This window comes from Neodiprion pinetum, chromosome 6, assembly GCF_021155775.2.
Source record: "Neodiprion pinetum isolate iyNeoPine1 chromosome 6, iyNeoPine1.2, whole genome shotgun sequence".
Lineage (NCBI taxonomy): Eukaryota > Metazoa > Arthropoda > Insecta > Hymenoptera > Diprionidae > Neodiprion > Neodiprion pinetum.
The window spans coordinates 21,499,465-21,520,808 of NC_060237.1; the positions used below are offsets into that span (position 1 = coordinate 21,499,465).

Below are 21,344 nucleotides of genomic sequence, written 5' to 3' on the forward strand. Positions count from 1 at the left end.
CTCCCCCTCCCCCTTCCCTCCCCCTCCCCCTCCCCTCCTCTCAGGAGAGGAGAGGTCCTCTCCCACGACCCACCCCGCCTCCTCCTCGTCCACCTCGTCCTCCTCCTCGTCCACCTGGTCCTCCTCCTCGTCCAGCTCGTCCTCCTCCTCGTCCACCTCCGACCACCTCGGGTGATACCTGGAATAGTAATGAATATTTTTAGTATAGGAACACATCAAAAATATTGTGTAAGAATTGATGTAATTAATCAATTAATTAATAATATAATAAATTGTACAAGATTATTCATAGCTACTGAATATGTGCTTGCACGAAAAATGAATTGAAATAATTTATTGTAAACGTGACAAGTTTGTAATATTTCAGATGAAATATAATTACAATTGCCACCAGATATTATAAAAATATTAATTAATTAATTAATAATATAAGAAATTGTATAAGATTATTCATAGCTACTGGATATGTGCTTGCACGAAAAATGAATTGAAATAATTTATTGTAAACGTGACAAGTTTGTAATATTTCAGATGAAATATAATTACAATTGCCATCAAATATTATAAAAGTGTTTTACTCACCCAGCACAAATCCTCGTCCTCCTCGTCCTCCTCCTCGTCCACCTCCGACCACCTTTAACCACCTCAGGTTATACCTCGAATACTAATAAATATTTTCAGCGTGAGAACTGATCAAAAATAATGTGTAAGGTTTGATATAATTTTTTTATCGACATATTTTACCAAAAAGATTATGAGAAGATTGTAAAGTTATAGAAATTTTATTAGCGCACCGACAGCTACTGAATTTGGGCTTGCGCGAAAAACGAATTGAAATAATTTATTGTAAACATGAACCAGGAACCACGGAGCGCTTATCCTGGAAGTCGAGAAATTTTATTAGCGGACTGACAGGTACCGAATTTGAGGTTGCGCGAAAAACGAATTGAAATAATTTATTGTAAACATGAACCAGGAACCACGGAGCGCTTATCCTGGACGTCGAGAAATTTTATTAGCGGACTGACAGCTACCGAATTTGGGGTTGCGCGAAAAACGAATTGAAATAATTTATTGTAAACATGAACCAGGAACCACGGAGCGCTTATCCTGGAAGTCGAGAAATTTTATTAGCGGACTGACAGGTACCGAATTTGAGGTTGCGCGAAAAACGAATTGAAATAATTTATTGTAAACATGAACCAGGAACCACGGAGCGCTTATCCTGGAAGTCGAGAAATTTTATTAGCGGACTGACAGGTACCGAATTTGAGGTTGCGCGAAAAACGAATTGAAATAATTTATTGTAAACATGAACCAGGAACCACGGAGCGCTTATCCTGGAAGTCGAGAAATTTTATTAGCGGACTGACAGCTACCGAATTTGGGGTTGCGCGAAAAACGAATTGAAATAATTTATTGTAAACATGAACCAGGAACCACGGAGCGCTTATCCTGGACGTCGAGAAATTTTATTAGCGGACTGACAGCTACCGAATTTGGGGTTGCGCGAAAAACGAATTGAAATAATTTATTGTAAACATGAACCAGGAACCACGGAGCGCTTATCCTGGAAGTCGAGAAATTTTATTAGCGGACTGACAGGTACCGAATTTGAGGTTGCGCGAAAAACGAATTGAAATAATTTATTGTAAACATGAACCAGGAACCACGGAGCGCTTATCCTGGAAGTCGAGAAATTTTATTAGCGGACTGACAGGTACCGAATTTGGGGTTGCGCGAAAAACGAATTGAAATAATTTATTGTAAACATGAACCAGGAACCACGGAGCGCTTATCCTGGAAGTCGAGAAATTTTATTAGCGGACTGACAGCTACCGAATTTGGGGTTGCGCGAAAAACGAATTGAAATAATTTATTGTAAACATGAACCAGGAACCACGGAGCGCTTATCCTGGACGTCGAGAAATTTTATTAGCGGACTGACAGCTACCGAATTTGGGGTTGCGCGAAAAACGAATTGAAATAATTTATTGTAAACATGAACCAGGAACCACGGAGCGCTTATCCTGGAAGTCGAGAAATTTTATTAGCGGACTGACAGGTATCGAATTTGGGGTTGCGCGAAAAACGAATTGAAATAATTTATTGTAAACATGAACCAGGAACCACGGAGCGCTTATCCTGGAAGTCGAGAAATTTTATTAGCGGACTGACAGGTACCGAATTTGAGGTTGCGCGAAAAACGAATTGAAATAATTTATTGTAAACATGAACCAGGAACCACGGAGCGCTTATCCTGGAAGTCGAGAAATTTTATTAGCGGACTGACAGCTACCGAATTTGGGGTTGCGCGAAAAACGAATTGAAATAATTTATTGTAAACATGAACCAGGAACCACGGAGCGCTTATCCTGGACGTCGAGAAATTTTATTAGCGGACTGACAGCTACCGAATTTGGGGTTGCGCGAAAAACGAATTGAAATAATTTATTGTAAACATGAACCAGGAACCACGGAGCGCTTATCCTGGAAGTCGAGTTTCACCGCGTAGCGGACCCGAAGCGCGGGATCCGGGAGGTTGAGAACCCTGTACTCGAAATACGTAGCGGACCCGAAGCGCGGGATCCGAGAGGTTGAGAACCCGGTACTCGAAGTTTGCGGAGCGCGACTCTAAACGGTCCGCTCTACTGCGCGGTTGTTACCAGACTGAGGAACTCGGCTAGCCGATTTTAGATTGGTGACGTCACTTTCCGAACATCCGAAAATTCAAACTTTGGTTTCGAACTGTAATACTAGGTATGATGATGTATGATGTATGATGTATGATGTATGATGTACGATGTATGATGTATGATGTATGATGATATGATATGATGTACAATGATTTTAGTTTTCACATTTCATACAAGAAATACGCACTTTATCTCTCCTGCTGATTCCAGACTCAAGCGGCCAGGCCCTTCGATGGTCAGCCGTTGACTGAAGATATATCCTTCAGTTAACGGGTCAGCTGATAACGCTGCCGTTCTGCGACAGTTGGATGATGAAAAATTTTGCTCGTATCTTTCAAATGTGTGTTAAAATACACTCGAAGTGTTAAGAAGCTTTGTTCTTTCTTTCCCTATCACCTTTTTAGGTCTTTAAATCACTACGCAGCGTTAAATACTGTCTCATATACGAAGCATCCATTTCATCTCGTTCAAAATTAGCGCATCCGTGATGTATTACAGTTACTCTGAATTTTTTTCCATCCGAATACTTTTCGAAAAATAAATTCTGCTCCTCCACCCAACGCAGATACTTCACTTGCGACCAGCTAAAACAGCGCTTCGATTCTATGCCTATGAAAATTCAAGATCGAAAGAGCAAATGAAAAGTTGTTGGAATAATTATGAATACTAATGTTATGGAATACATCGAGTGCGCGTCGAATAGAATCCCATTTCGAAATGAATAATTCTTCTCTTTTCATATCATAGCTAATCCAGTAATATAGGTAAATAGGATGGTTGGAGGTGGTCGGCGCTGGCAGAAGGTGATAGGGGGTGGTCGAAAGTGGCCATTGATGGTCGGAGGTGGCAGGGGGAGGTAGGAGGTGTTCGAAAATGGTAGGACATTTTATAAGTTAAAGTCGACGATGATCCGGTGCATCAATTTTATCGTTACAGATTTTCGTTTCCCATGAGGCATAGAGTATTCAACAACGATAATGCAGTCCTTAAAATTCATCATTCATCTCCGTCTGGAAAGCTAATTCGCAAGGCGTGGTATTCTAGATGTGTCAAAACTAAGCTAGCGGCACGTGTTTGCATTATTAGAAAAATACCCGTACTCTACATACACTGTTTCTAATCTTTTGCTACATTTGGTTTAATCCCCATGCTTCCACAGCACGAATAGTCGGAAATGTTTTTGATTATCCATAATAAAATAAGAGAAGTAACAAAGCTTAAATTTATTGTTAAAGCTCCAATGAATACATCAAACTGCGGTCGAATTCATTTATTATTTGCACATGACCTCTGTACATTTCATAAATTATTTCTAAATACATTGAAACATATGTATTTATAATGAATATCATGCAATGGGCTGTGTAAACTATAAACTATAATTTCTATCAAATAGCTGCTTTTACGTCAACAGGGTTTTGGGACTCAGTTAAGTTGGATCTAGATTTTTGCCATCGTATGTAGGACATTGGGTTACAAGAACAAATGCGAATTACGAAGAACTCCGTATTAGAGATAAGGATATTTTAGTTCAAGTATACCTATACACAGAAATCCGTATGTGAATATACTAAAACCTCTGTGTATACCTCTCTGTATATAGTATAATATATATGGTATATAGATTATATATCTCTGTATATATAATAATTGCCAAGAACTTAGAAACACTCACAACTTGTCGCAAATAGAGTAAAACGTAAGGTTAATAATATACAAATTACACAAGCGCACCATAAAACGTGGCAAGGGTAATCCTAGTGCAGTGATTGTATAAACTAAAGACATATACATTTACATGTACATGATATAAATTAATAGTCTAGAAAAGAGTATTTAGAGAGCTTATCTAATTCCGATCTTGTCACAACAGATCAGTAACATAATCAATATACGGTTAGAGCTGTATTAGCTACATTCACAATTAGAGATAATATTTTTTATCCATTTTTATAGTTATTTAATTTCTTGTACAACAATTTTTCAAACTTCACCGCAAAATGCCCAACGAGTTCTCGTAGTGCAAATACGAGTCCAATTACCTTACAGATGGCATTACATTGATTTTTGCCTTCTCGCGTCGAGTTATAAATACAGAGAAATCTCAATGAGAGCTCATTTCTATAAGATTTATTGTAGTGCTATATTCGTAGCTGTACCTGTTATTCTATATTATATACTGTCCTTAATTTTAAACACACACCACAACAACGGCTGAAAGCACAATGGCAAGAAGAGAGGAGCAATCTGCATCTTAATAAATCTTTTCTTCTTTATACGTAGCACAGCGATGTCACGTCGGAGGATATGTACTAGTGGATCACTAGGTGGGGCACAGAACTGAAACATAATTATGTTGAAAATCTTCAACATCTCTTACAGAAAGTAGGTACGTTGCCAGAACTTATATACCAACAATGAATATTCATAGAGGCTATATTCATAAATACTTACAAAAGTAAGCTAATATTTTACCCGCAATTGCTTATTACTGATAACTTGATATGACAATATCCCCTTCCCGCCCCTTCCCGCCCCTCTCACGTCCCACCCCGCCCTACCTACTTCTGCTCCTACTCCTACTCCTACTCCTAATCCCACTCTAACTCCTACTATTCCTACTTCTACTCATATTCCTACTCCGAGTCCTATTCCTACCACTACTCCTACTTCTACTCCTATTTCTACATCTTCCCCTGATCCTACTCCTGATGCTGATTCTACTTCGTCAAATATTGTAAAAATGTTAAACTCACCGAGCACGAATCCTCGTCCTCCACCTCGTCCAGCTCGACCACCTCCAACCACCTCGGGTTATACCTGGAATAGTAATAAATATTCTCAGTATAGGAACACATTAAAAATATTGTGTAAGGATTAATATAATTAATTAATTAATTAATAATATAATAAATTTTATTAGCGCATTTATATCTACCGAATTTGTGCTTGCGCGAAAAATGAATTTAAATAATTTAATGTAAACATGACAAGTTTGAAATATTTTAGATGAAATATAATTACAATTGCCATCAAATATTATAAAAGTGTTTTACTCACCGAGCACAAATCCTCAGCCACCTTCTTCTCCTAGTCTTCCTCGTCCTCCTCCTCGTCGACCTCCGACCACCTCCAACCATCGCCAACCACCTCGGATTATACCTGGAATAGTAATAAATTATTTCAGTATAAGAACAAATCAAAAATATTGTGTAAGGATTAATGTAATTAATTAATTAATTAATAATATAATAAATTTTATTAGCGCATTGATAGCTACTGAATATGTGCTTGCGGAAAAATGAATCGAAATAATTTAATGTAAACATGACAAGTTTGAAATATTTTAGATAAAACATAATTTCAATTGCCATCAAATATTATAAAAGTATTTTACCCACCGAGCACAAATCCTCAGCCACCTTCTTCTCCTAGTCTTCCTCGTCCTCCTCCTCGTCGACCTCCGACCACCTTCAACCACCGCCAACCACATCCAACAACCACCGATAACCACCTCGGGTTATACCTGGAATAGTAATAAATATTCTCAGTATAAGAATATATCAAAAATATTATGTAAGGATTAATATAATTATTTAATTAATTGATAATATAATAAATTTTACTATCGCATTTATAGCTACTGAATATGTGCTTGCGCGAATAATGAATTGAAATAATTTATTGTAAACATGACAAGTTAGAAATATTTTAGATGAAATATAATTACAATTACCATCAAACATTACAAAAACGTTTTACTCACCGAGCACAAATCCTCGTTCTCCTCGTCTTCCTCGTCCTCCTCCTCGTCCACCTCCGACCACCTCCAACCACCGCCAACCGACTCCAACGACCACCGCTTACCTCCGCGGGTTATACCTCGATTCCTAATAAATATTTTCAGTAAATATTAGATCACATCGAAAATATTGTTTCAGGATTCATATAAGTTTTTCATCGACACATTTCACCAAGAAGATTATAAGAAAATTATAATAAATTATAGAAATCTCATTAGCGCATTGATAGCTACTGAATTTGGGTTTTCGCGGAAAGTGGTTCGAAATAATTTATCGTAAACATGACAAGTTTAAAATATTTCAGATAAAATACAATTACAATTGCCATTAAATAATATAAAGATCTGGTACTCACCGTGCACAAATCTTCGTCCTCCTCGTCCTCCTCCTTGTCCACCTTGGTCACCCGCTACCACCCCTAACCACCTCCAACGACCACCGCTAACAACCTCAAGTTATACCTCGAATACTAATAAATATTTACAGTATTAAAACGGATCAAAAATATCGTGTGAGGATTAATATAATTTTTATATTGACACATTTTATCAAAAAGATCATCAGAAAATACTATCAAATGAGCTACGGAGCGCTTGTCCTGGAAGTCTAGTTCCACGTGGTAGCGGACCCGGAGCGCAGGATCGAGGAGGTAGAGAACCCGGTACTCGAAATCTGCGGAGCGCGATTCTCATCCGTCCGCTCTACTGCGCGGTTGTCACTAGACTGAGAAATTTTGGCGGTCGACGATTGCTATAGATCGATAACGTCGAGGGAAAAAAATATTTGGGTGACGTCATTTTCTGAACATCCGAGCATCCAAACTTTGGTTTCGAACTTCAATACTATGTATGACGATGTACGATGTATGACGTATGATGATATCATATGATGTATAATGATTTTAGTTTTCACATTTCATACAAGAAATACGCACATCATCTTTTCTGCCTGTCCAGACTCAAGCGACTAGGCCCTTCGATGGTCAGCCGTTGAACAAGGATTCTTCAGGTAACGGGTCAGCTAATCACGCTGCCGTTCTGCGACACTTGGGTGATAAAAATTCTTGCTCGTACATTTTAAATATGTGGTAAAATGTACTCGAAGGATTAAGGTGCTTTATTCTGTCTCTCCGTATCAAAAAAAAAAAAAAATTGCCGTCAATCACCTTCTTCGGCTTTAAATTAGGACACTGCGTTAATTACTGTCTCATATACGAATCATCCATCCAATCTCGATCCAAATTAGCGCATCCGTTATATATTACAGTTTATCCGAATTTTATTCCATACGAACACTTTTCGAAAAACAATTCTGTTTCTCTACCCAACGTAGATACTTTACTCACGACTAGCTAAAACAGCGTTTCGATTGTATGCCAACGAAAATTCAAGATCGAGAGAGCAAACGGAAAGTTGTTGGAATAATTATGAATAGTACTCGTACATGGCGCAGCAGTGGGACGAAGAGGACAAAGTGGACGTAGGTGGTCGGAGGTGGCTGGCGGTGTTCGGAACTGGTAGGCGGCGGTAGACGCTGGTACGAGGTGGTAGGGGGTGGCAGAAGGTGGTTGGAGATGGTAAGAGGTGATAGGAGGTGTCTGGACGTGGTTGGCCGTGATCGGAGTCGGTCGAGGAGGACGAGGACGATGAGGACGACGACGGAGCGGCGGCGGAGCAGAACGAGGAGGGGGTCGAGGTGGACGAGGCGGACGAAGGTGGTCGGTGGTGGTCGGAGGTGGTTGACAGCGGTTGGCGGCGGACGAGGTCGAGCTTCTTCTCACGGGGATGATCGAGCTGATCGACATTTCTAAGTCGCAGTTGACAAGTAGTCTTACGTACTTACTTTGTACCAACTCAAGTTCTCCTAGGTCTTGGTTTTGGATTTCAGACTTTGTATACAGCATAACTTTGTACACTTTTGTATTGATGTTTCCCATTATTGTTATGGGAAAGATGATAATAAAACCATCAAACCATCAAACCCTTTTGCATTTTTGGCGAAAATTTTCGCGATTTTGAAAAGTGCTGGAATAAATCATTTGATTCCCCATTTCGACGTATTCTTGATAGAGGAAACGATTGTTTTCAGTTCAGAGTCGCTGTAAGCAACGAAAATATCTCCATACTTGCTAGGTTATCCCGTAGTAGTTGGTAGAACTTTGTCGGAGATGTTCAATCTTAAGTCTAGATCGATGAGTTACCAAAGGATCCGCGACTTACGATAGCAAACTGAATCTTCAGATGAAGAATCCAAGTAAATAATGATTATGGAGTCTCAAAATTTCCCTCACAGTTAAAAATGGCATTTTTTTACGAAAGAAAATCGTAAATATTACATCTAGACTCTCATATCACTTACACCGTCTTCGCTATTATATTCATGCAAGCATTTCGCTCATGCTTCTGAAGAGAGAAGCCATGTCCTCCAGTCACACATCGCTGTACCATAAGCTTACCTCACACAAAAAACCTCAACTTGGGTGTAAATCCGCACCGTCAACTCGTACATAATACTTATTTCCCGTAAGAAAAAATTTGGGGGTTGTTTTTTGTGAAGGCTTACACACAGTTGCAGTTTCATGTTCATGTCTCAGTCCGTATTTTACTGCAGTTCCTGAATCTGGTTTTTACTCCACACTCTTAGGTCAGGCTAATCATTGTCTGCGAAAGACAAATGCATGTGTTGAAGAGCATTCACTGTCATAAAACGTAGTATTCACATTTATTCATTTTGAAACTAAATTTAATTCGTAACTCCATTTGTAGATTGGTCAAAATTTGGGTCCTACCAGTCAGTAATATCTAATGTAAGACCTATCTGCATCAACTATCATACGACTATCTATTATATCTAACGTGACGTTTTTTTCAATAGAAAATAAATAATATATATATATATATATTTGCTTCCGTTTTTGATAATAATAATATGACGAGTAGGTTGTTATTTCTATCATTATTATCATTAAGCTTATTATTGTTGCTTGTTATATTATTGTTAGTTATATTGTTCTTAAGTTCTCAATCTGGATGTATCATTCACGGTACATTAATTGTAGACAGATTATGTGCTTACGTAGCTAATAATTTCATGAAATAATAATATTATATTTCACAACTGAGTTCGAGATCTTCAGTAATTACAAATATAAATGTATAATATAGGCATGTTTCGTTACAATAGGAAATCGGAATTTTTCTGTCTGTATTGTTATACCGCTGAATGACTTGCCATTAAAAGGATTTTTAAGGTGCATTCTGATGCGTACTCAGTGAAACTGTAGGATTGGGCTCGATCAGCGTAACGATTAAGCTCACACATGCAAGCATTAATTGTCGAGAAAACCGAGCAAGGTTGATCGAGAAAAAGCCATTTCCGTTTTAAGTCGATCTCGAAAAATATTGGCAGTGGCTTTCGTAATTAAATATTCAACGTTTATCTTAATCGTTATGTTTCCAGTTCTATGCAAGTGTGAAGAAAAGGGTTTGTAAATTAATTATCAGTTCTTTTATTACAGTAATTGAAATTCTAAAATATCATGTATAAATATATGCAATGGAATGGCAAGCCATGAAAATTATTCATACCTTACAAGTTACAGCATAGTATAATTACAAGGGATATCTTATCGCTATCAAAATGCTTCATCAACTACTAATACATGTACTAAGTATTGAGGAAAAACCAAAGTGAAGAACGACAAACTTCTGCCCTTTCAAAAATAATTTCCAGTCCTATAAAACTGCACATTAGAAAAGATCATTCGCCTATAAAATTTTTCTTTGCTTGGTGGCTTAATATTCACCGGTATAATTGATAAAGTATTTCGCTAGCAGAAGATCGAGTCTCTTATATTCATATTTATATATGTATATATATATTTTTCACTTTGTCATTAATTTGTTCCGAAGATCCAATTTTGATTCATGATGTAAAGATATACGAACAGACATTAATTTTTTTCGAGAATCATAGCGTTTCAGTCTTTAGACTATTTGTTACGATTTCGAGTGCTACAGAAAAAAATGTTTGCAGTGTTTAAATTTGAAATAAATACTTTAATTATATACTTGCGTGTAATACAATGTATAAAATTTGGCGTCACGCGGTCTTACGGACTTTTAATTTACATAACATGTTTATTATTTTATAGGTATACTGATCTTTGAAGAGGATGTGTCCGTGTGTAAGAACTGTTGTACGTAAATTAATTACATATATACCACTGATTATCATAATTATTATTTTCTTACTCCGATACTATAGTTTCAAATAGATAAAATATACTTGTTTACAAACACCTCGATATTATATAGCCAGCTCTGCCACTGGTCTATAAATTAATTTTTTTCATTTAGCACAACTACGTAATAACCGTACGAGCTATTGTATATAATATAAATATTGATGAAATCTTATCAAAAATTGTCTATTCGATTATTATTTACGCCCAACGCAGCATTTATATTTTATATTTGTATAATATCTATGTATAATATGAGAATTAAAAATCTTGGGAACGTAATTCCTATAATAATTTAAAAATCAAGAAGAATTTCAAATTTGTCGACACTTTACAGTCTGCCATGCAGTATACATTGCAACATCATCGTGAGAGAACTGATCGTTTGCGTATGAGGGATATTTCGTGGGAATTACAATTACATTTCGTTACGCACACAGTTTCTACGTGTACATGCGTTAATTTTATATATAATTTGAAATACTATGTATATACCTGTATATCTGTCAAAACAGATCAAGTTTGTTCTTCTTCTGTTCCTGTTTATTTATTTATTTATTTTTCTTTTACCTTTTAAATTAGTCCACGTGTTCGTTACTTATTACACCCAAAATTTAATACAGTACGTATATAGTTTATGCGTATAATATATTCAATAATACATATTATCACACTGAGCCAGCTGTGTGTCCATCTAGTGTACCCCGCACTTCTTCACTGATTCACTTTATTGATTTATTTATTATTAATTATCTTGGTTGCTGTAGCTATTTGCTTTCAAACTTGGAGTCAGAGGTTGCATTGTGTACCTTTTTTGTATTTAAGTGGTCAATATTAGTGCGTGAGATGTGCGTTGTGCCTAGTAGCACTTCCGTGTGCATGCACACTTGCGCACTAGGTCCACGTCCTTCGTGTACCGTGTACCATCAGTGCAAATTAGACGGACCTGAAATCACAATCAGATCCAATTAAATGATAATTCAGAAAGCGTTTATATTTCGATATTCAAAACAGGAACTGCATCTGAGTCAATCTTCCGAAGCGTTTTCTGCGATGATTCCTTCAATAAATGTTCTTGAAGTCATGTTTTTTTTTTCTCCAACCCATGCAGTATTCCATATCAATAAAATAGATATATATATATTCACCTTGCGTCTCTTGGTTTTACGCGGTCGGCAGCAGGAGTTGCCGCAGCTTCCCCAACACTTGGCTAATTTTACCGGCCGTCGGCTGCGACATCCATTTTCGCTGTAATATTCTCGAGTGTGTTCTTTGCGACATGTTGGTGCTGTAAACATGGCAAAAATTGTAATTTGTCATGCTCCTAAGTATGTTTACAATCTCTCATTGAACCGTCATTTTCCAACGCCTAGTACGCGAATGAACACGTGAAGAATAATGATACGATATTTATGACGGCATGTACGTTAGTGCCGTTTTAGTAAGATACTGTCATGCGAGATCTTATGGTTGCTCTACCTTTTTCGCAAAATAATCCCTGCCACCCTGCTTGGCATTTGCAAGTGTATCCGTTTAAAAACGGATTTGGAACACACTGCGATCCCTTTTTACACTCGTGTCCTGCGCATAGATCGCTCACTCCTGTGCCTGGTGCTGATACGGCTATGTCTGTGAACATGAGTTGAAATGAGAGCTTTTCCGTACAACCGGCGTGAGGTTGTATTCGATAAATTATTGGCTCAACTCCGATGTGGATAAATATTGTGATAGCTAGATTTATTTACCAGAATGCTCGCGACTAATTTGTTCGTTAGTCTCTTCGCTACTACTGATGATGTCTCTAGTATCGGTGCTACTCGCCTCATCAGCCTCTTCTTCGCCAGAAATGCAGCCTGGTGTAACCTTGTTTATCTTTACTGCGTTGCTAAAGTCAACGAGTTTGTGGTTGATCCACATTTCCGATATACAGCCTAAAGAAGACGCGGAGAATGATTAAACGTGACAATTCGTTGTGGGAATTGAAAACCTGAATAAGAAATTACCTTGGAAACTAGTCGTGTTTCTCAAATGGAACTCGGTGAATGCGACGCCGGCAGTCTCTGGAGGAACACCACCAATGAACATGGACGTGGTCAGCTTGAGATAGTCCCTTGGTCCCTCGTTGATGATGCTCCTGGCAGTTCCGCTGTCGACGCTCATAGTAAAGTTCTTTTTAATAGCCAACAACTCGGCCTTGTGCGGTTTTCCATCAGACACCATTTCGTAGCTGTACATTGTTGAGGTCGGGTAGTTACCGACATCGTATGACACTCTGACACGGCCGTTGTACAATTCAACAGCAATGTGTTCCCCATTCTGTCCGTCGTAAAGCAGAACTCCATTCTCGTTAGTCGTGGTGAACACTATGGTCACGTTGGCTTCAGGCCTTGTGCGAAGTGGCTCAAGCTCGACCAGCGAGCTGTTATCCACAAAGCTCAGACTTGTCAGGTACTCGCATCGTTTTCCTGGTTAAGGGGGGGAGAAGCATTAATTTTGCATCGCAGCAAATGAAACACTAAAACACGGTGAGTTGTTCGGGTATCAATGGGTATCCTTACCAGTATAACCGGGATGGCACTGGCAGAGGTAGTCCGCGGTGGAGGCAGGGGAGGGTTGAAAACAGACACCGTGAAGGCAATCGTGATGAGCACAAGGACTCGTTTGAGGATAGAGCATGGCGATTGCCGGCGCCACTTCGCAATACCTCCCTTCAAACTCCCCCGCGCACTTACATTCGTAATTGTTTATGCCGTCGATGCAGGTTGCACCATTCTGAAAGAAGGTTTCACCGTGACGATACGTATAGCGACGGCGCTACTGTCCGAGTGTACACGAATCATTAAACGTATAATGCAGGTGAATATCTGAGTGTATCGTACCTGGCACAGATGATTAGCGCAATCATCCAGATTGTTTGAGCAGTTAAAGCCCGAGAATCCGAGTGGGCACTCGCAGCTGTAGTGGGTTTGGTGGTCGACGCATCGACCTCCGTTCTCACAGGGGTCGTGTCCTTTTGTGCAGAATGGAATTTTCTCTTGACAGTATTCTCCCATGAAGCCCGCGGTGCATTGGCATCTGTAGGCCTGAACCAGGTCCACGCAGGTCGAGTTGTTCGAACATTTGTTTCCCACGCAGTCGTCGATGTTGTTCTCACATCTGAGGCCCCCGTAACCGGAGGTGCAGTCGCAACTGTCACACATTGACTGAACGTCAATCAAGACATTGAGCCCAAAATTGGATCGCGGGTGATCCGCTACCAACCAAAACCTCGTCCTCTAATTTCAAACTCAAACCTAATGGGCTACCCAAAAAGATCTACCAGCTACCTACCAGCTACGGACCAAGTTCTACGTATTACGAGTTCTATGTCTTCGGATTCCATTCGATAAATTTACCTATAGAGTAACAATCGTACGTCCTCCACCGATTTGTGAGAACAAGAAAAGGTTCGAACAAAAATTGGGGATGCTACGTGTAAAGATACTGATAGGCGTTTCACACGGTAAATCGTAGAAGTAGAGAAAAATGATAAACTAACACTGTTAGAGGAAGACAGCGGCAGTATACATGTAACAGAATATTGTCCTACGTACAATCCTTACGTTTACCCTGGCACAAACTACTTAAGAATAGAATCACCATGGACATAGTTACCTGAATCTTCCTTCCTCCAGTACTTTGCAAGTTCCGGAGTTCCGGCAAGGATTTCCATAGCACGCGTCAATTTTATACTGACACCTGTCCCCGTGATATCCTGGTGCGCACTTACAACGAAATTCTCTATCGGGTAGCGTTTCGCAGAAACCTCCGTTCTGACAAGGGGCCGTGTAGCACATGTCGCACTTGGCCAGGACCTCGGCTGGCTGCTGTTTTGCTGCACAGAAGATAAGTCTAAAATTAATGAGCAATTTGAGTGCCATTCTAAAAGGCGGGCCAAAATAAACAATATTACAGATTTAGAAAATGGAATGGAATGTGGACTACTTCGATATTTGGTAAGATACTTCAGCTATCGCTAAATATTTTCTCAGAATCTCTGATGGGTACAATCGTATTGGAAGATTCAATCCCCCCCTCCCGAGTTGCGATCGTTAAATTCAAGTACAAGCACGTTTTTTTTAGCCCCAATTTCAACTCTATCCCCTAAATCATTAGTGATATCTTTATATAATACTTACTTTTACATTGGAAGGCGGATGCTGGTGTTGACAGAAGCAATTTATCTTTCATACTGGGTGGATCCATGCATCGAGCGATACCCGGCTCGACGTAATCCTTTTTCACCCAATCGGCTAACCATCTCATGCTGCAGTCGCAGTAGAGTGGATTTGACCCAAGTGCCCTAAAAAAGTATCAAAATGGATTGGGATCTGAATATTGTTTAAAAAGCGTGTGGAAAGACAAGGATGCTCACAGGTGGGTGATGGACTTTAAATCCTCGAAGGCTCCCTCGGAAATAAGCGAGATATCGTTACCGTGGAGAGAGCTGAAAGGCATTAACTTATTTTCAATATCTTCTATGACATGTATCTTTGACAACAGTAATAATTATATCGTCAATAATGCACATTGCATATTTGAGAAAAAGAAGACGAGAAACAGAACAATTTACATTATTCGGAGGGATTTAAGTCCTGCAAGAGCGTTGCGCTGCACACACTGCAGTTTGTTGTAACTTATGATTCTGTAACATCACAACGAATGACAAGAGTTGAGAAAATGGTGCCAAACTGTAATTTACAATTGGTACATACAAAGAAGCATTTGATTAAACTCACAGCGTTGAAAGTTTCGTCAGATTCCTGAACGTGTCGTTGGATAACATGCCTATTTGATTGTTGCTCAGGTCTCTGTGGGAAAGAGAAGTAAAAAGTCGAATGAATCGCGAGATTTAGTCCTTATTGTCAACTTCACAAGTATACTCACAGCCTTGTCAGCGCTCTGAGATGGTTCAGCCTTTCAATTTGAATGGTCTTAATGTCGTTCACATCCAAGTAAAGTTCGGTAGTTTCCGGTGGAATTCCACGTGGTATTTCGGTCAAATGTGATCTCGAACATCTGACAACTGATCCAGCGCAGTGGCATTGAGGGGGGCAATATTCATCGCCAAGGCACCCGATGCTGTCACCTGTGGAACAAGAAACAGCCATTGCAGGTCGTCGGTTAATTCAGTATTTATCAGTAGCGAAACGAAGAGTCTAAAGAAACGCCGACTTACTGTTGCACTTGAACTCGTGTTGAGGTATGTCCTTGATGATCGCGTCTTTCAATCTTGGAGGATCGTGACACCGGCCGGTTATGCCCTGAAGATCTCGCCCTCTGAGCCATTCGGCAAACCACGATAAGTGGCAATTGCACGACAGGGGATTTCCTTGAAGGTCACTGAAGGAAAAAAATTTTTAAAATTTGACGACCTGAAGGCTCTTGCCTTTCTGACAGTTAAGTGAGGAAAAGGGCAATCTTGAGAACTCACATCGTATGAACGCGTACTAAGCTGTCAAACGATCCGGGCATCACGCAAGTGATCGCATTTCCGTGAAGATTTCTGTAATAATAAATTCGGAGAGTCTGTTAGATAAATTATCTCTTAAACTCCTCATCAAAGAAGATCTGTAGTTTTGTTGCACTCACAGTGTTTTCAAATTGCTCAGACCGGTGAACATCTTGTTGTGAACTTCTCTCAATCTGTTTTCGGACAGCAGCCTGAAATAATGTGAAACGTCATTACTCCAAGGCTGCGATTGGCGAGATGCAAGTCACAAATTTCTTCGCGTCGAACATGACATGTTATACTCACAAATCTGTAAGTTTGTTAGACCCTTTGAAGGCCGAAGCTTCGATACGGGATATTTTGTTTCTCCTCAAATCCAAATGCTGCAGCTCTGGTAATTTCTCGAAAATTCCGTCCGCCTTGATTTTATCCAAATCATTGTTCCCAAGTAACCTGTGCGGCGGTAACAATCGTGTTTAGTATTTAAAATGGACAAATCAGTTCTGTCATCAAGGTCACGGCGAAATCGTTAACTTTCGTTAATGAGGTATTTAAACAATCGTGTACATGAACCTGCGGTACATAATATCACGAACGGCCGATTTTTCGAAATTTTAAAAAATACTCACAAAGTGGAAGTGTAAATAGGGATATCCTTTGGAATCGTTGTGAGCTTCTTATCGGAGCAATCGACTGTAGCCCCGTTACATGTACAGGGTGAGGGACAAGAACCTGGTAAGACGCATTCACCAGCTCGTTTTGTCAGGAGTTCTTCGTCACCTGTTAACGACATTATGTATACCATAATGCAAAATTCAATTGAAATTGCCTGCGCTACTCCTTGCAGTATGTACCAGATCATTTGCGATGTACGACTCGATAAATGGGAGACGAAGCTACATGAGCGATGTTATGATTATGAAATGTAACGCCGTTTATGATGAAGGGTGATTGTCGACACAATTTTGCTTTGAAAACTCTACAGTTAACAACGACATTTTAATTTTCTCCGCACATTGAAATTGGTTTTCGAAAATTTTGGCCTGTTGTTCATAATTATGAAGTCTAGTTAACAATAAGTCAATTAACTTCAACTTGTATTATTTTATTGATCTTTGCAAAATTTCAAGAAACACGAACCACTGCAGTTGTATAATACTTTCAAGAATTAGAAAAATTCCCTGATCTAAGTGACGTGTATAATTAAATATTACTACACAATCTGTTAAGATATATTTACATCAGATTATCGAGTTATAGCCTACCAGTAGGACAGAATTGATTTCTTTCTTCTTCTGTGTTATTATTTTTTCAAGACAATTTTGTAGTTGATAATGACAATTGAAACTATGAATTTGATGAAATAGTCTTTCATGCTGTGTTACATGCAACTTTACCTTGAAAGTTCCGCACATTTATAGAATTCTTACTTATTTTATAGAATTCAGAACTTGGCTCTCGGACTACTTTTGAGAATTTTGTAGCAAGTGGATATTACTGTTGTCTGTTTTTTCATCTAACGCGAGGCACGTTTCAATTATTTTACTTTCAAACTGTACGACGTCATGCATATCGATGATTTCATTTGTCAATCGTATATTAATCATGAATAATACCAAATTATAGTAAATGATGATTAGTCGAGATAATTTTAAAATGAAAATTCAATTCGAATTTCGAGTTCAATTCATGATAGCAGTTATACGCAGACTATGCTCACGCAAAGACACGTGCCTCGCCTTATAACTATACCTATACCTATATCGTGAAAAGGTAATGTAAGGTGAGTATTGCCGATTCTGAGAAAAATCGATATCCTCGATCGCCGTTGACGAATACTTTTATTTACGTTCGAGGAGCTTTGGCCATTGATCGCAAGTCAACTTAGTCATCAAATGAACGAATTTCTCAGAACACGCAAATGTGGCTGGTGAAAGAATGATCAGATTACATCGAGCATGCCACAAGCTGTTGGTGCACAGTGCGAAGGAGGTACCAACCTGAGTCACCCTGTCGAAGTAAGAAGAGAGATTGAAATTTGATTCGTGCTTACCCTTACATTTGAACTTGTCGTCGCGCAAGGCATCAATTTTGCGACGGTATATTCGCTTGGGTGCCTCGCACCTCGCCCCCGACGTCTCGACGGGATGAGCTTGGAGGTAGATGTTTAACCAGCGCAAATTACAGTCACAGATGATTGGGTTGCGAGCCAGATGTCTGGGGGATTAATTCGCGTGTTAATCTAATCATTCTGAATGCACGGCGTGAGTCTACGACAACATGCGGCAATGAGAAATGAGAAGCATATTCGATATACTGACAGTGTCTTGAAGCTTTTTAGGTTCGCAAACGTTCCATTTGCCAGGGACTTTATCTTGTTCGAATACAAGGACAGCAAGGTCAGGCTCGTCAAATCCTTGAAAAGGTCCGTTCGGATGCAGGATATCTCGTTCGAGTTGAGCAACCTTTAGGAAATCAGCAAGATTATGGCTACAGTCTCATAAGGTTTCAGGTATGATCGGTTCCTTGCGTACATTTCGTATTTTTAGACTTACAGGAGCTGCAGATTTGTCAGTCCTTGAAACAGTCCTCCCGGAAGCTCGGATATCTTGTTGCCGTAAAGAACCCTGGAATCGTGATGTACGTAGATTAAATCAAACGACTCCATTGGTGATTGAATTGAAAAGGAGAGAGATATGAATCTATAAACCATACTCACAGCGACTCAAGTGCCTTCAATCCATGGAATGCGTCTGCGGCCAGTTTCCTAATTTTATTGTTGCTCAAGTCACTGCAAGAATGAAGAGTAACATTATTTTACGACTGGTTGAATTGTAGGATGTGAGAAAAGGAAAAAAAATCGACAGAATCAATTCTCACATTCGTATCAATTTTCTGTACGGTGAGAAGGCCTTAGACGGTATCTCCGTGATGTCGTTTTGTTCCAGACGTCTGAAAGTAGAAGAAAAGGCAACATTGTATGTGAAAACAGTCCGGATCGAACTAGCGCCAATTTTAAGGTAATACCTCGAAATTTAACTCACAATTCGGTAGTGTCCTCGGGCAAATGAGTGGGAACTTTGGTAAGAGATTTTTCCCTGCAGTCAACTATACCGTTGGAACATCCACAGGGATGTGGGCACTGAGGTTCGGCGCTGCATTCCGAATTGGCGCGTTCCACCAACCCCGGACACTTGAACTCGTGTTCCTAAGTACGAATGAAATTTTATTGCCAAAAATCACGTACTCTGCCTCGACAATTTTAAATTGCGATCAATTTACCTGCAGGTCAGCCAGGCTGTGCCCCTTTAAATTCGCAGGACTCGCACAGCGGGTGTGTTGACCCAGGCGAGGGTAGTTTCGCAAGTGTCTGGCCATCCAGGCCAGATGACAATCACAGGCTAAAGAATTTTCCCCGAGGCGCAATGTTCGCAGTCGACTCAATCCCGACAGCATTTCTTTACCGAGGGTCACCAGTTTGTTGTTGTTCAACGTTCTGAAAAGGGGAAGTTAATCGTTTGGCTATGATTACGGTTGCTCTCAAATTTATACCGTCAACGTTCATAACCGAAGAATCTGGTTCAACCATCCATTTTCATTCTCTAAGTCTGGCAAACTCGAGCCAACTTTTCAATGTACTTACAGTATTTCTAAGTCCTTAAGTTCTCTAATGGACGCCTCGTCGATACAGGTCAGCACGTTGTTATCCAGAAGCCTGGAAAATGCGAAAGAAGCTGTAACGACGAGTTTTACAGACAACCTTTTCCCCTACAGGTGAATAAAAATTATCGGTAAATCCTTGTTGGTTCCTTGAACCCATGCTTTCTGCGTTACCGGGTCCCGGGAATTTCACCCAACGGGAACTGTAATGCTGCAGTGTGTTAAGGGAGAGAGGTATCGACTGGAGAATACTTTTGATCTATCAACCGTAGCTCAGGGCTCCTTTTTAATATACATAGCAGGAATTGACCGAGAATAGTGCGATACGAGGTACCGATACGGTATCGAATTTGTCAATACTTACAAGTGCTTGAGGGCTGAAACTCCTCTCAAAGTCTTCGGTCCAAGCATCGCGATTTGATTGTGGCTCAGGTCCCTGTAACAGGAACGACGATTCATATCCGTACATTGAATGCGATTCTCAATGATTGAATTTATTTTTCCCCATGCAGGTCAAGCGGATGAAATATACGGTCGATAAGGTACTGCGCGTAATACGGATTGCCTGGTTTCCGAAATGCAATTTTATACTCTCTAGTACGGTGTCCTCGATACCGTGAAGGATCTTTAGTAAATCCCAACTCCATCCCGCCCCAATTCAACTTGTCCATGTCTATCGACACACCGTCATTGCGTTCTTATCAGTATTCTGTTATCCCGCAACGATAGTCTCCTCGTAAAACGTGGGGTATTCTGAAAATACTTTACGACGTTTGTGCTGGTGAGAAAGTTGAAAATAGAAATATGGGGTCGCCGACTGCTTAAAGTGAAAATGACATAAAACAGGAGCAGTTTCGGATCGCGTGGAAAAAAAAGTCGAATAGCATGTGTTAGACGATGGTACATCGCTATGCGTAGGTGCTACTTCTAGTGCAAATATAACAACTGTTTTTCAAGATGGAAAGGTGAACGATACCATCGTCTTTACTCTCTGATTTGCGGTAAGAAGAACGTAAATAATAAGCTGTTGCTGACAGACAGGCGTGATCGATGAACGGATACCCTTGTTTTATTTAAGTAAATTGCAATCTTCGCTTTGCAGAATTTAGTTTCCATTCAGCATTGCCGGTAAGTAACGTTTCGCACTGTAAATCTTGCTACGCATTTATGCCCTGAGTAATGGACTGCGGTGGAAGAGGGCATTGCTTATCCCTCGATACAGCAGATAGTAATTTAGCTCCGATCGATCTCGAGTCCAGCGTGATTTATGCCATGCAAAACTGTGACGACCTTTGAAACCGACTATGTCAAGAAACTCCGTTTAAAGCTTAATAATGTAGAAAAGCTGGCCCAGAGCGCGTATCGATCGATAAATCTTTATTGCTAAGTGAACGACTCGCCTCACTTCGTGTGTCACGACTTGGTGAACTTTGTCACCCTGGCGTCTCAAC

General features: G+C 39.7%; 2 protein-coding genes across 4 annotated transcripts in view; both read right to left on the reverse strand.

The window, feature by feature from the left end:
• Nucleotides 1-3,974: 3,974 nt before the first annotated feature.
• Nucleotides 3,975-7,553, reverse strand: LOC138191090 (uncharacterized). Its single transcript, XM_069136989.1, has 6 exons — nucleotides 6,855-7,553; nucleotides 6,463-6,586; nucleotides 6,098-6,222; nucleotides 5,757-5,858; nucleotides 5,453-5,516; nucleotides 3,975-5,036 (listed from the first exon to the last, which is right to left on the reverse strand). The coding sequence occupies exons 3-6, from the start codon at nucleotides 6,187-6,189 to the stop codon at nucleotides 4,869-4,871; spliced, it is 426 nt and encodes a 141-aa protein (XP_068993090.1). The 5' UTR covers nucleotides 6,190-6,222; nucleotides 6,463-6,586; nucleotides 6,855-7,553; the 3' UTR covers nucleotides 3,975-4,868.
• Nucleotides 7,554-9,991: 2,438 nt separating this feature from the next.
• The window catches only part of sli (slit guidance ligand), a 215,823-nt gene continuing 204,470 nt past the window's right edge, over nucleotides 9,992-21,344 (reverse strand). For 2 of the 3 annotated variants that reach the window (XM_069136848.1, XM_046631280.1), the window contains exons 5-31: nucleotides 20,258-20,329; nucleotides 19,877-19,948; nucleotides 19,516-19,729; nucleotides 19,278-19,441; nucleotides 19,114-19,185; nucleotides 18,953-19,024; nucleotides 18,789-18,860; nucleotides 18,555-18,698; nucleotides 18,287-18,450; nucleotides 16,863-17,013; nucleotides 16,540-16,686; nucleotides 16,374-16,445; nucleotides 16,216-16,287; nucleotides 15,961-16,124; nucleotides 15,669-15,870; nucleotides 15,521-15,592; nucleotides 15,355-15,426; nucleotides 15,157-15,228; nucleotides 14,921-15,084; nucleotides 14,397-14,616; nucleotides 13,622-13,931; nucleotides 13,301-13,514; nucleotides 12,746-13,207; nucleotides 12,488-12,673; nucleotides 12,222-12,371; nucleotides 11,891-12,030; nucleotides 9,992-11,688 (exon numbers count right to left, since the gene is read on the reverse strand). In XM_069136848.1, the coding sequence (XP_068992949.1) occupies nucleotides 11,602-11,688; nucleotides 11,891-12,030; nucleotides 12,222-12,371; nucleotides 12,488-12,673; nucleotides 12,746-13,207; nucleotides 13,301-13,514; nucleotides 13,622-13,931; nucleotides 14,397-14,616; nucleotides 14,921-15,084; nucleotides 15,157-15,228; nucleotides 15,355-15,426; nucleotides 15,521-15,592; nucleotides 15,669-15,870; nucleotides 15,961-16,124; nucleotides 16,216-16,287; nucleotides 16,374-16,445; nucleotides 16,540-16,686; nucleotides 16,863-17,013; nucleotides 18,287-18,450; nucleotides 18,555-18,698; nucleotides 18,789-18,860; nucleotides 18,953-19,024; nucleotides 19,114-19,185; nucleotides 19,278-19,441; nucleotides 19,516-19,729; nucleotides 19,877-19,948; nucleotides 20,258-20,329 (4,003 nt within the window). In that variant the 3' untranslated portion in view covers nucleotides 9,992-11,601. The remainder of the gene's footprint in view (nucleotides 11,689-11,890; nucleotides 12,031-12,221; nucleotides 12,372-12,487; nucleotides 12,674-12,745; nucleotides 13,208-13,300; nucleotides 13,515-13,621; nucleotides 13,932-14,396; nucleotides 14,617-14,920; nucleotides 15,085-15,156; nucleotides 15,229-15,354; nucleotides 15,427-15,520; nucleotides 15,593-15,668; nucleotides 15,871-15,960; nucleotides 16,125-16,215; nucleotides 16,288-16,373; nucleotides 16,446-16,539; nucleotides 16,687-16,862; nucleotides 17,014-18,286; nucleotides 18,451-18,554; nucleotides 18,699-18,788; nucleotides 18,861-18,952; nucleotides 19,025-19,113; nucleotides 19,186-19,277; nucleotides 19,442-19,515; nucleotides 19,730-19,876; nucleotides 19,949-20,257; nucleotides 20,330-21,344) is intronic. The other variant, XM_046631281.1, reaches the window with a different exon arrangement.